This window comes from Monopterus albus, unplaced genomic scaffold (genome assembly GCF_001952655.1).
Source record: "Monopterus albus unplaced genomic scaffold, M_albus_1.0 scaffold173.1, whole genome shotgun sequence".
Taxonomy (NCBI): Eukaryota; Metazoa; Chordata; class Actinopteri; order Synbranchiformes; family Synbranchidae; genus Monopterus; species Monopterus albus.
Window position 1 is genome coordinate 1,325,813 of NW_018128053.1, and position 12,677 is coordinate 1,338,489.

The 12,677-nt window shown below is 41.0% G+C and overlaps 1 protein-coding gene across 2 annotated transcripts in view; it reads left to right on the plus strand.

Moving 5' to 3' along the window:
* Positions 1–1,376: 1,376 nt before the first annotated feature.
* Positions 1,377–12,677, plus strand: part of kiaa0232 (KIAA0232 ortholog) — a 15,557-nt gene continuing 4,256 nt past the window's right edge. The window contains exons 1-8 of one of the 2 annotated variants that reach the window (XM_020616261.1): positions 1,377–1,673; positions 4,112–4,168; positions 4,384–4,674; positions 5,432–5,572; positions 8,106–8,175; positions 8,295–8,379; positions 8,520–11,889; positions 12,065–12,173. In XM_020616261.1, coding sequence (XP_020471917.1) covers positions 4,438–4,674; positions 5,432–5,572; positions 8,106–8,175; positions 8,295–8,379; positions 8,520–11,889; positions 12,065–12,173 — 4,012 coding nt within the window. In that variant the 5' untranslated portion in view covers positions 1,377–1,673; positions 4,112–4,168; positions 4,384–4,437. Of the gene's footprint in view, positions 1,674–4,111; positions 4,675–5,431; positions 5,573–8,105; positions 8,176–8,294; positions 8,380–8,519; positions 11,890–12,064; positions 12,174–12,677 lie in introns of both variants that reach the window. The other variant, XM_020616260.1, reaches the window with a different exon arrangement.

Consider the following 12,677-nt stretch of genomic DNA (forward strand, 5'->3'; position numbering starts at 1 on the left):
TCAAAAAGGTGTTTCACAGAAGTGAGGATCAGCTAAAATGCCCTCACTTTCCTAAAATGTTCTCACTCTGTAGCAAAAAACAAAAACAAACAAACAATCAACTCCCCCAAAAAACAAACAAAAAACAAAATAACTTTTTTGGCCCTTACTATGTAGCAATTACAAAACACACAGACACACATATTTACCTCTGGTTACCCAACAAGGAGGCTAGTGAAGTACATGGCTGTGTGTGATGGTGGAGGCAGGAGTACAAACAGCTGGTCAACGGGCTTTTACGCATTCTGCCCCAGGAGACCTAACCCCTGTAGGGTCAAAGGGCAGAAGAATTGTGTGTGAACCCTTGATAGAAGGTGAGAAGTGCAAATTTTAAGCACAACCCCCAAAAACTCATAGTAGTGATGGTATTGAGTCTGGATAAAAAGTAAAGAATATTTTTCTTTTATTAGGCAATAGTAATTTGTATTTGCTTGTTTATATTCACACAAATTTGTACAAATGAAAGCCAAGACAGAAGATGTAATCACCTGTAGACATATCTGTACTGAGTTTAATTTGCTAAATGCCATGTTTCATTTTACTTTATCTTGAATACAAATGGTACTAGTTGTGGAAACTAACTAAGCAACAGTACACTCTTGTAAATAAGATTTTTAATCTCAGTGAGGTTCTCATGGTAAAGATTAAATAAAGAAAAATAAAAGCAGGTACATTTACCAATGTACTGTACTTGAGTATAATTTTGAGGTATCTATACCTTACTTGAGCATTTTTATTTTGTGCTTCTTCATACTTTAACTTCACCACATTTGAGAGGCAAATATTGTAGTTTTTACTTCAGTACATTTTTTTTATAACTAATTACTAGATATTTTTCAGAAATCAGTTTAACTAAATATAGTATAATCATTTGAATTTATTGATCCTATAGTAGCAAATTCACGAACTACCTAACAATAATTCAGATTATAAGGATAGGCCTAAGGTAGTTTAATTACCTCCACCTTTACCAGCTGCAACATTCAAGTGACAAAAACAATAATGCATGAATAACTATAATCATATAATATGATATGCATTAATGTTAGATGTGCCAGTCGGCACGAGTAGCCTACTTTTACTTTAGGTACTTTAAGTATATTTTTATGCTAATACTTTTGTACTGTAGCGACATTTTGAATCCAGGAGTTTTACTTGTAACAGAGTATTTTACACTGTGTTATTGCTACTTTGACTTAAAGAATCCGAGTAGCCTCCTTGTTCCACCACTGAATTCTACCAGTACTACTTGTGCTTCTGATGCAATACCATATAGCGCAGGAATCAAACCTATACGAACAGGACGGCTGAGGTTCGCCCTGTTGCCTAGATACGAACGCGGAGGGTGGCGCATTCTGTAGTCCTTCTCTAAATGAAACTGGCTTTTAGTAGAGGACATTGTGGCTCTAAGTTTTATGTGCTATCGATGAATGACCTTCGTCCTGTTTGAGCCCAAATGTCTCCATTCTCTCTGACGCTGTTGAAGAACTAGACGTGAAAACAGCGCCATTTCTGTCGGCGTCCATGATACGTGATGCTACCGCAGCGGATTCCAGAGCTCGAGCTCGGAACGGCAGCGGGAGAGAAATAGCCGCTCCTCTTTCGCTGGTCCTCTGTACTTCAACACACGGCAGGTAAGTTAGCCAGCGAACCGACTAGGACTTTTCTTTTCCTTGGTGTTTTGTCTCCGTTTACAGTTTCATGCTTAGTGATGTTACTGTTTGCTGTGTGGTATGGCGCACATTTTTGAAGGGAAAACGTCTGACAGTCCTATGGTACCCTACCGGGGCAGCTGCTCCTCCTTCCCCTCGGTCACAACAACAAGCGTACACGAAAGCTAACATTAGCTAGCGTTAACGTTGTTTCGGTTTGAATGGGGTACATCGGCTATAATGTAATGGCTTTTGACTATTTCGTAACGTTATGCTATGTTGCGGAAAGTTTAGACTTTGCTTGTTAACGTTGCGGTTTGCTATGCTAACGTTATTTAATGGAGAACCTTCGGGTCTCTAATGTCACCGTTCACCTGCTAGTCACATACCAAATTAACGCTAACATTAGTCTTTGCGGGGCTAGGGGACACCATAATTAAACTCGTATATCTTGCATCATCTGTACGATATATGCTAGGTACTAGTAACACAACAGTAAACTACCTATAGATTGAAGACGGGCAGCTAACTTGACTAACTTAGCTCATTAGCTAAAGGTCGGGGGTCCAGCTAACCTTGCCTTTGGACTGCTAAGTGACATTAGCTAACTGACGTTTATACCACAATTTTGTCTAACGTTAGCTGTTGCCAATCAATCCTATTATATATTATTATAGCAGTGGCGTTGTCAATTAATCTTAAATATTGTTGCTGCCTGTTCTGTAGTTGCATTGCCGAACTCGATAGCCCAGCAATGTGTCGACGTAAATGTCAGTAAAGCAGGCAAATCATTATTTCCATAAAGTTACAGCAACTTAACCCATTGGTAAAACAGGATAACGTTACTCGCTACTTCATTCTACACTACCAGTATTATTTTGTTCCTTTTCAACTCGGATAAATTGCCTTAAGTAATGGGTTGTAGAATAAAGTTTGTATGTGGACAGTGCAGTCATTAGCAGCCGGGTTTGTATTTATACAAGAAACAGCTGGGTTGTAGACAGTGGTCAGCCATATTTAGCTGTTATCGATGAAGCTTGCTAACGTTTTAGATGTTGTGCATCTGTATTTATTCAGCGGGCACAGTTTTATTCAGTGCAAGACTGTCGAAATTGTATGGTCACATATTAGAAAGATTGTTACGATATCTACCTTTTGACGTCTTAATGGATGATATGCCACTGCGGAGTGACGACCGGGTCAGCCAATCAAATCGGTGTAGCCTCCATTTGCTCTTCGCGTCGGTTCCCTAATCCACTGCTGCCTTATGAAACACACGCACTTGACAGTGAGCCTATATCTGCCCCTAGCTCACACATTTATACTCGGATGCCGGTTTTCTTCCTTGTTTTGTCATGGACGTAGTTACTTTCATTGCTCACCATACAGCTGTTGATTTTCGTGATTGCAATGGATAAGAAGTAAAAGCAATCAGTAGATTAGTGCTTCCTGGTTTAGGAGTATTACAAAGCCGTACTGTCATTCAAAAAGTCTTTCAAAAAGTCTTCGTTAGCTGGGCAATATGACAAAAGAAATTAAATCTCACTTTTACATTTTTTTCCAGTGTTATGCACGAGTCAGGACTTCAATTGATTTTTTTTTTCGTCTGTCCACAGAAGCTCAAGGCAAAACATGCTTCAGAACTAGATTTTCTTTTTCCAAAAACTGTATGCTGTTCCCCAGTAACTATGACCATATGTGCAATATCAAATATCAACAAAAAAAAAAATGTCATTAGCAAGAGGCTTTTTATTTTTTTAGATATTGTAAACAATGTAAAGAACAACACTAGGAGTGGCCGTCCAACAATTATTTAAAAAGTATCACCTGCAAGGGTGTCAATATATGTTCTATTTGTTAATGCATGAAAATAATTTTCAATAAAATTAAGCACCACTTGTGGGCAGTGAATGGAGAAACACGTCTCAAAGAGGTTTATGAGCTTCCTAAATTAAACTGCAACAGGTTTGTCAGGCTGTCACTTTTGGTTCAAATCAGGTTTTTACTGACTTAACTGTAAACTTTACACAGCATGGCGATCTGTTCATGTTAGAATTTGCAAAACCATTTTTATTTTGTCATATTCATGCGAGGGTGCTGGGATGGGCACGGAAGGGCCTTACAGAAAATTTAAGTTTCATTTGTATGAAATTAATGGTAGTGGATGGGTTAAATAAGCTGGTGTAGGAAATGTTCTCCTGTTTATTTACTTTTTTAAAAGGAATATATAGGTGGTAAAATGAGTGAGCTCATGCCTTCATGCATTTTTAGAGAATATAAAAAGGCCTTTTTTCTTGCAGTTTAGCTCTATAGAGGGCAGTGCAGGGGAATAAACCAAGTCTTTGACTCTTTTATTTCAAATACTTGTATTCACATTGAAAACATTTCAGTGAAACTGATGCATGTTTCTGCTCTTTCAGGTTGTGCCGGTGAAGTAAGGCGTAGCCCCAAAATGGACCCCTCCGACTGAGATGCAGGCACGTCTTGTGTTTTGCTCAGCAGCTGAGATCTATCAACAGCATAAGCCATGCCTGATGAGTAAAATCCCAGTTTTTGCTTAAAGCAATAAGAAAGGGAAAAAAGTTCTACATGCCTCCCCATGTAGAACCCCTTCAGTGCCTCTTGCTGGAGTGACTGTGCCCTCTTCCAGAAAGTTTTGCCTCATCATCATTCTCCACTGATCACCCTACAGTAACTACCCGTCGCAATGCTGCTCCACCTGAGAATGTCCAACACCTGAGGTCCCATGCGTCCAGTGAGCACCGATTCAGACGGTCCCACTCCTCCTAAAAGCCTCTCTTGCCCTTATCCCCTTGTGGGCCCCCTGCCTGCCTCAAAGATGTCCCTGCTCCAGTCGCTCGGCCCAGTACAAAGCTGGCTTGGCCAGGAGCTTGAGAAGTGTGGGATTGACGCCATGATTTACACCCGCTATGTCCTCAGCCTTCTCTTGCATGATAGTTATGATTATGACCTGCAGGACCAGGTGGGCTTCTGCAACCTTACAGGAATATTTGTTGCCATATCAAAACCTTCAAAAATTGTTTGTCCAATGAGTGGGCAGGGGACTTAAACCATAAGGAGACATTTGTGGTGTATGGTTTTTTTGTTTTTTAAAACATCACAGCTTTTGTACCACTGACAACTTGATTTGTGTTACTTGCCATTACATTTATTATCATGCATTGTTCTGAGTTTTTGTACAGACTGTTACTGCACATAAACCTGTATCTGCTTAAGTGTGACGTAAGGGCAGAAACACACCAAGTCAATGTCAAAGAACTAGTGCCAGAGAAGGCCAACTGCTGCGCTGCTGCGTTGCTTCACATTGTTTTTGCCTGGCTGAAAAATTGTTTCTGGCCTAACAACTTTCTACTTCCAGATCCAGACTCCCCCAGACCCAAATGGCAGAGCCTTTGACCCTCTACATAAAATAGCTTTTCTTTTCCTTTTTTTTTTTGTGAGGCAGCATTGTGAGCAAAAAACATAACAGTACTAAATTCTGTCCACTCAAATATGGTAGTCAGTGTAGAGTTTTGTCCGAACAACACTGTGGGATATCGAATTGGGAATGAACCAAAATTTGGACCTGGAAGCGGAATGTTACGTCACTACTTAAGTAGTGAATAGAAATGTTGATACACATTTATATACAGCATATTAATCTGTAAATGGTTTTTCCTGTTAGTTTTTTAACAGTCTTTGTCCACTGTGACTGACTTTACTTGGTTTGTATCTGAAAGGAAAATGACATCTTTTGGGGCTGGGAGAAGGGAACTGGGAAGAAATGGGGCAAGACTAAGAAGAAAGGAGGGACTGACCTGAGTCTGGAGGAAATGAAGAAACAAGCTGCTGTGCAATGCCTTCGCTCTGCATCTGATGAAGTAAGCATCCTTTGGCAGTATTTATCACAGAATTAGATTCTACTTATGGTTGCAGCTTATTAAATATAGTAATACTATATTAGACTGCCTCTGTACTGTTCATATAGCCTGTCCCTCCTGCACTAGCTGCATCTCCCCCAGTGGCAGTATGTTGGCTGTTGCCCTCCTCCTCTCCCACCATACATCTCTCTTGGCACTTCAGCAGCACAAGTAAATATTCTAAATAAATCATTTGGATTGGCAATCACACTGGTCGGACTGATCAGCTTTCACGTGTGTTTTTGGAGAGATGGAGCTGTTCACAGACGGTCCACCATGTTTGTATTGGAAAGAAATGGAGCGTGGCACAGAGGGACTGAGCAAACACATACACTGCACTACAATGAAATAAGATTTCATCTACATTTTTTAAATCAATATGTGGCCGTCAGTGTTGATATTGTTCCCCCCCCAAACACACACAAATAAGTTAATGTACAGGAAACACTGCTTTGCCTGATTGTTGTGGTATACATTATGCATAGTCTGAGTCAAAGTATGCCTTTTTTGGATCATGTAAAATACCAGTTATCTTGAATCACTTTCACATTCAGGGAATGCACACCTTGCATTGAACCAGGAACTGTCTGCTCTGCCTTGACTTTTATGAAGCTTTTGAATAAAATGTATGCCAGAAATACTGAATAGAGAAGGGATGAGGATGTATTTTGTCTGATTATGTCAGGAATCTTTTGCTATAGTATGTTGTTGCCTATTAAGGTGCAGATATTAATTTCATGAGTTGTGGTGAATAATGAATAAAACTGTCAATGTGGATGACAATGTGCATTGACATGGGAAGATCTTTTATAATAAATTTATTGTCACCTCATTTGCTGGGTGGCCACACCTTGTGCATACCCTCATGTGCACATTGACACAGATGAGGGGCGAACACACATTCCCATTCATACTTTAAATCAAGGGTCTGCCTTCTGTCCTCATCTGGCGATGGTTTTCAAGTATTGTGGTATGTGCTGTTGGGGCTTTTGGTGTGTGGACCACCTATGCCTGCATGCTGATGTCTGAGCAGAGTCCACATGGCCAAGTGAAGATGACAAAAATTGTGTTCATCATACTTGGCAGACATGGGGACACATGAAAGCATGAATTTGCTCTTAGAAAGGCTATATTAAGGTATGTTGCTTGAAGGTTGTTTACACAAACCAGTGGTATTCTCACTTAGATTGCATGACCTTCAAATGGATGTGATTTGCATGCAAGTATCTCTAAAGAAATATAGTTTGTATTGTAGGCCTCTTTCTGAAAAAGCCAGAGATATTTCCTGACATTTTGTCTTTGGCCAGCAGTAGTAGGAGAGGTGTGCTTTAGTTGAGAATGATGCAGAGCTGGAGGGAGGGTAGGGGGAAGGGTCTGCAAGGCAAGAGGAGGAGTGTTGAGCTCGTCTCTGGGGATTATACTCTGCAGTCTATTTTTTAACCAGCACACGCTGCATGGGATTGCAGCAGTGAGTAGCGTAGTGGGTCGGCTGTCAGCTGACCAGCATTAGCACAGTGATGCAAGAGGAAAGTTGGGGCAAGAGAAAACTACTTTGCTTTTCATGAGGTGGCATGGTAAGTGATTTTTTCTGCAAGAGTGAACAGGAAATGATTGGCAGGACTGGTACTGAGGAACAACTATGTTTAGATTGTTTCAGGTTATTTGTTTTGACAGTGCCTATTTAGTATAAGCTTGTCTTGTTTATTTCAAACCCTTACTGTTTGTTTTTCACATCTCATTATTTATCTTAAGAAGGCCATAAAGTAAATAGAATGTCTAGAAAATGTTGAGGGTGTTAGAACATTGGGAATTAATTACTTTTTAATTTTTATTTATTTGAAGGCCTTTCTGGACCATAGCTAAATATAGCATAGTTGTGTTCAAGCATGTCTAAGCTCTCAAAAGTCAGCTGGCTTAATGTGTGTCAACCTTGCGACTCATTCTTTCTCTTGGGTAACATTAGGGGTCAAAGTAGCTTTTGTTGCATTCTTACCTAAGGCTGCCAGATCTTTCAGCATCAAAGATAAAATAATTTTGTGTTTGCATCGTTTGTTTTTTTTTTTTTTTTTTTTTTTTTTTTTTTTTTTAATTATGCAATTTCTAGGGCTTGTTAAATGCTGGTGCGTAATTTTGTGAAATCAACCGATCCTTATAATCACCACAGTGTAGTACTAATAATACTCTTACTCTTGATTACTTTTGATTGACATTTTCATAAGTTAGTTCTTAGATGTGTACATTTTTCATGTCTGTTTCTGAGCATACAGTCTTCACCAAATATGTTTGTATTTTGAAATGTGTCAAGACCAATTCTGTTGTTCAAGCTCCACATTTTGTCACAAATATATGTTAACATCAAGTAATGAAATTAATTACATGATAATGTTTGGTTGTTCACAATATTTACTCTGATAGTAGTATTTTGTAACTGGTTACAAATTGGACAGTATGTAACTCAAATCTGATCTGTTTCTTGCTTTCTTCCACCATCCAGAACTCTGGAATTGAGAGCTTGGTTGAAGAGCTTTGCTCCAAACTTAAGGATATCCAAAACAAACAGAAAGGTTTGTTTGATTCCCTTAATGATTCTATAATAATGAGCCTTTTGATTATACATATATAAAGTTTATTAATAGCTGTTCTAATATGACCTCTGTGACTTACTGTTCAATGTCTTTTACAGAGGAAAAACAAATTCAAAAGAAATCTGATGGATCTCAGTCTCCAGAACGAGCCGAGTCCCCCTCTTCAAAGGACCAGGTGGAAATGTAAGCTGCATCACTGAATGGACCTGTGGTGTTGTGATAACAAAGTGCCTGTTGATACATTTGTATTTACCTGTTTATTTGAACCCTACTGTTATAAATACATTTGAGTCAAGTTTTCCCTTTGTCTGTTGTGACTGCAGGTATTATGAAGCCTTTCCTCCTTTATCAGAAAAACCAGTTTGTCTTCAAGAGATCATGACGGTGTGGAACAAGGCTAAGGCCTGCACCTACTCAAGTTCATCATCCTCTGCAGCTCCACAGACCAGCACAGATACCTCTTCCCCTAAAGATTGTAACAGCGAAGGTGAGGCTGCAAAAGAGCGACACCATGAGGCATGTGGTACCGACACTATTGTGACCAGTGAGAGAGGACACCAACGACGGAGCAAGAAGGAGAAAGAAAACCGATGCCATGGGGGTGCAGCAGCGGAGGAGAAATCTTCTGTCCACTCCAAGAGACAGACAAGGCACAGGTCTGAGGGCAAATACAGACCCAGATCCTGGTCTTCTGGGTCTAGTGAGGCAGGCTCAAGCTCAAGTGGGAACCATGGTGACTCTAAATCATCCAGAAGCAAGGCTGTTAGAACAAGGCACAAATCCAGGGAGGCTGCAAAGAATAAGAGAACACGCAACAGTGGGCAGGTGAAGCTGCAGGTGAAGGTAATTGACAAAGAGGAGCGAAGAAACGCAGGAGGGAGCAGTAGCAGTGCCACTGGAGGCACAGCCAAACACCCACAGCTTTACAAAAAGGGGAAAAGACCGCTGAAGGAGATTCGTAAAGATTCAGGCTGGATGGAAGCAAAAGAGTCTGGCGTTGAGGCCAGAAACAAAAAGGAATACATGGAGGAGCCACTTTGGTACACCGAGCCCATCACTGAGTATTTTGTACCTTTCAGCAGCAGACAAAGCAAGCTGGAAACAAAATATCGAAGCAAGGTAGATTCTCCAGATAGCTTTGCATTGTCAACTGACTTGGAGAGTTTGCCGGAGAGAATCCAGGGAATCTGCATTGCCAGTGAGAGTTACCAGAGAGCATACCTAGCAGCTGGCTCTTTTGTAGATGGACACTTTGTGGAAGGGCCCGGCGAGGCAGAAGATGAAACTGCTGAACTCATTGGGACCTCAAGCTGCCTTCAGCCAGAGGATAGTAAAGATTTAGATGACAAGCATCTGTCTGAATACACTCACTTCTATGAAGTTGATATTTATCAATCCATATTGGATACTAGTGCCTCAGACTCAATACAAGAGAGTCGGATCTTAAGCATGATTCGACAAAAAAGCAAAGAGCAAAGAGATGTTGAGGCAGAATGTTGTTTAGTGTTAGATGGCCTTGAGCAGCAAGGGAAAAGTGCAATACGGGCAGACTCACAGGAGGCTTTGGGATCTGTTGGATTCTTAATGGAGGATCTTGGAAATATGGCTCAAGTGTGGGGATGTTATTCACCATCTACTTCAGAAGATATAGATGGAGAAAGCTTCACAGGAGACTCCCCCATTCGGCTTTCCCCGCTTCTTGATAGTGTTTCATTCACCCTGAGCAAACTTTCTGGAAATCTGGAAGAGCCACCTGTTCCTGAAGCCACCAGTGACCCATCTGGTTTGAATTCATCCTGCTTTTCTCTTTTTGAGCTGCAGTATGACAGCCCCACTTTTCCTTTTCCCCGTGACTCACTCACAGTTGGTCATGAAAACAACACAGATTCGAGTAGCTGTCTTGACTTGCATTCTAATAAACAGTCTCGTTTGCTAATATGGACCAAAAATAGTGCCTTTGATGAAACTGAACACTGTTCTAACCTTTCAACACGAACTTGCAGTCCGTGGTCACATTCAGAGGAGACTCGTTCAGATAATGAGCAAGGAAATGCTCCGACAGAGGATGCTGCTCAAATTGGCAACAAAGAGGTAGACTGTATGATCCGTCCTCTCTCTGGTACCTATCTAGAGGATGAAATTTTGGATTTTTTGCAAGAAGACTCTGGCCCTAAATGTGAGGGGGTCAGGGTTAGCACAGTATCCAATCAGACCTTCTCAAAAAAATCTAAATTGGAGTCAATTTGTGGTATAGCATTGGAAGAGGATGAGAGTAAACAGTACAGCACTGGCATGTTTTCTGACAACACAAACCAACAGAGTGATGATTACAGCTCAGGGATAATAAAGGACATCTGGACTGCAATTGGAAATGGCAAATCTGTAACGTCAAGTCAAGGAGCAGAAAAACCAAGTGAGGGGCTATTCTCAGATGAGTCAGGTGGTTACTGCTGCAGCTGTCTGGAGGTACAGGCAAAAGGAGTTCCAATCCAGGGACCTGAGAAGAAAGCAGTTCAGCGGTCAGAGTATCATCTTTGGGAAGGTAAGAAAGAAGAACAGGACTTAGCCAAAAACAAACTTTGCAAGATAGATGGTGCTGGTGATTACATGACTCCGTCCAAGCCCTGGGATTTAAGCTCTGACAAAGAGAGTACATCATTCATCCTTGGAGGGGTATATGGAGAGTTGAAGACATTAAGTGGTGATAAGAATTGGGCTGTGGTGCCACCAAGTGACACCCAAGATAGTTTGCTACAAAGTGCCGCCGCAGCTGCTTATGCTTCTAGCTCAGACATGCTTACCATCACTGGCACAGATGTGTTGATGAACACGAGCAGCTGCTTTGCCCCTGGGCATAGGCCCCTGTGGAGGCCTCTTGTGTCCTTTGGGCAGAGTGACCAGGCTATTAAAGGAGGTGGAGATGGACTAAATAAGGGATTTTCTTTTATCTTCCATGAAGATTTGCTTGGATCTTATGGAGGCTTGCATAGTGAGGAGCAAGGTTTAGAATACCCATTTGCATCCTTCAGTCTAAACAATCCCTTCTCTCAAGTCCTCCATGTTGAGTGTTCTTTTGAGCCTGAGGACATGGCTTCATTCAGTCCAGGGTTCAAGCCCAAATCTATCCTTTGCTCGGACTCTGAGAATGAAGCCTTCCACCCGCGAATATATGGCATTAACCGGACGCAGTATAGGGCCATTCGCATTTCCCCCAGGACTCACTTTAGACCAATATCTGCCTCAGAGTTGTCTCCTGGTGGAGTAAGTGATTCAGAGGCTGAGACTGACAAAGAGGAGATGAGTTTTCCTGTCCTGGCACCGGTGGACGTCTTTGATGATCCTCAGGCAGACCTCAAACCTCTGGAGGAGGATGCAGAATGTGAGGGCCCGTATTATGGGAAGTCAGAACTGGAATCTGGTAAATTCTTACCCAGATTAAAGAAGTCTGGCATGGAGAAGAGTGCCCAGACCTCTTTGGATTCACAGGAGGGCTCCAGTACCCTCCTGCCAATCGCTGAGCAAGAGATTTGCTTAGACTGCAAAACGGCAGCAGCTGCATCAACTGCAGGTGAACAGACGGACGCCTCTGTCAGCAAGATTCAAAGAGACGAATCTTCAGGAGAGAAACAGTCCTGCGTATGTGCAATCCCCAAGTATGGGATTGCTTATGACTTTGTTGGAGATGTGCCAGAGGTAAGGGTTTCTTTGAAATCATTTGATTATCACTATGCAAGAGAATTGAACAAAAATACTAACCTAAACATACAGTATTTTATGATCCATTGCCAGCTGAAACTGGGTTCCAAGTGTGATGTCTCAGATGGCTGTTTAATGAAACACACTAACCACTTTCATTTGTCTTGTTTAGTTCCCTCTGTTAAATATAAATGGACAGGGAAGAACTGGCAACCAGCAAGATGAGTGCTGGTGGCAGAACACACTCTGTTCCCCTCTTTTCCCTGGATCTCAATGTACAGGTAAACCTTGTTCAATAATGTACTTTTGTCTTTTTCCATTTTATTCACAGTACTTTGGCAACACATTGTACCAGTAGCAAATTGTTTTGTCTTGCAGATTTTCACAGCTTTTAGAATTTTATCTACCAGTCAGTGCCATATATGAAGTTTGTGTACTTGTATTGATGAATGAAATAATCTTATCACAGCTACAAAATACTGTAAAATGAATGGTAGAATGAATTTTACAGTATTGTTTTGTAGCTGTGATAAACAATACTGTAAAATGAATGGTAGAATGAATTGAAGTTACAACACATAACATAGCAATAACAGTGATAGCCTAAATGTAAAGCCCATACACACATTACAGAGAATTCAATTCATTTTTATTTGTATAGTGCCAAATTGCAACAATAAAAGTATCAGGGCATTTTACATGTTAATGTCTAGACCTTACAGTGGCCCCCTTGTTGACAATGGGGAGGGGAAAAAAAACATGGTTTAGGCTACAGAAAGAAAGAA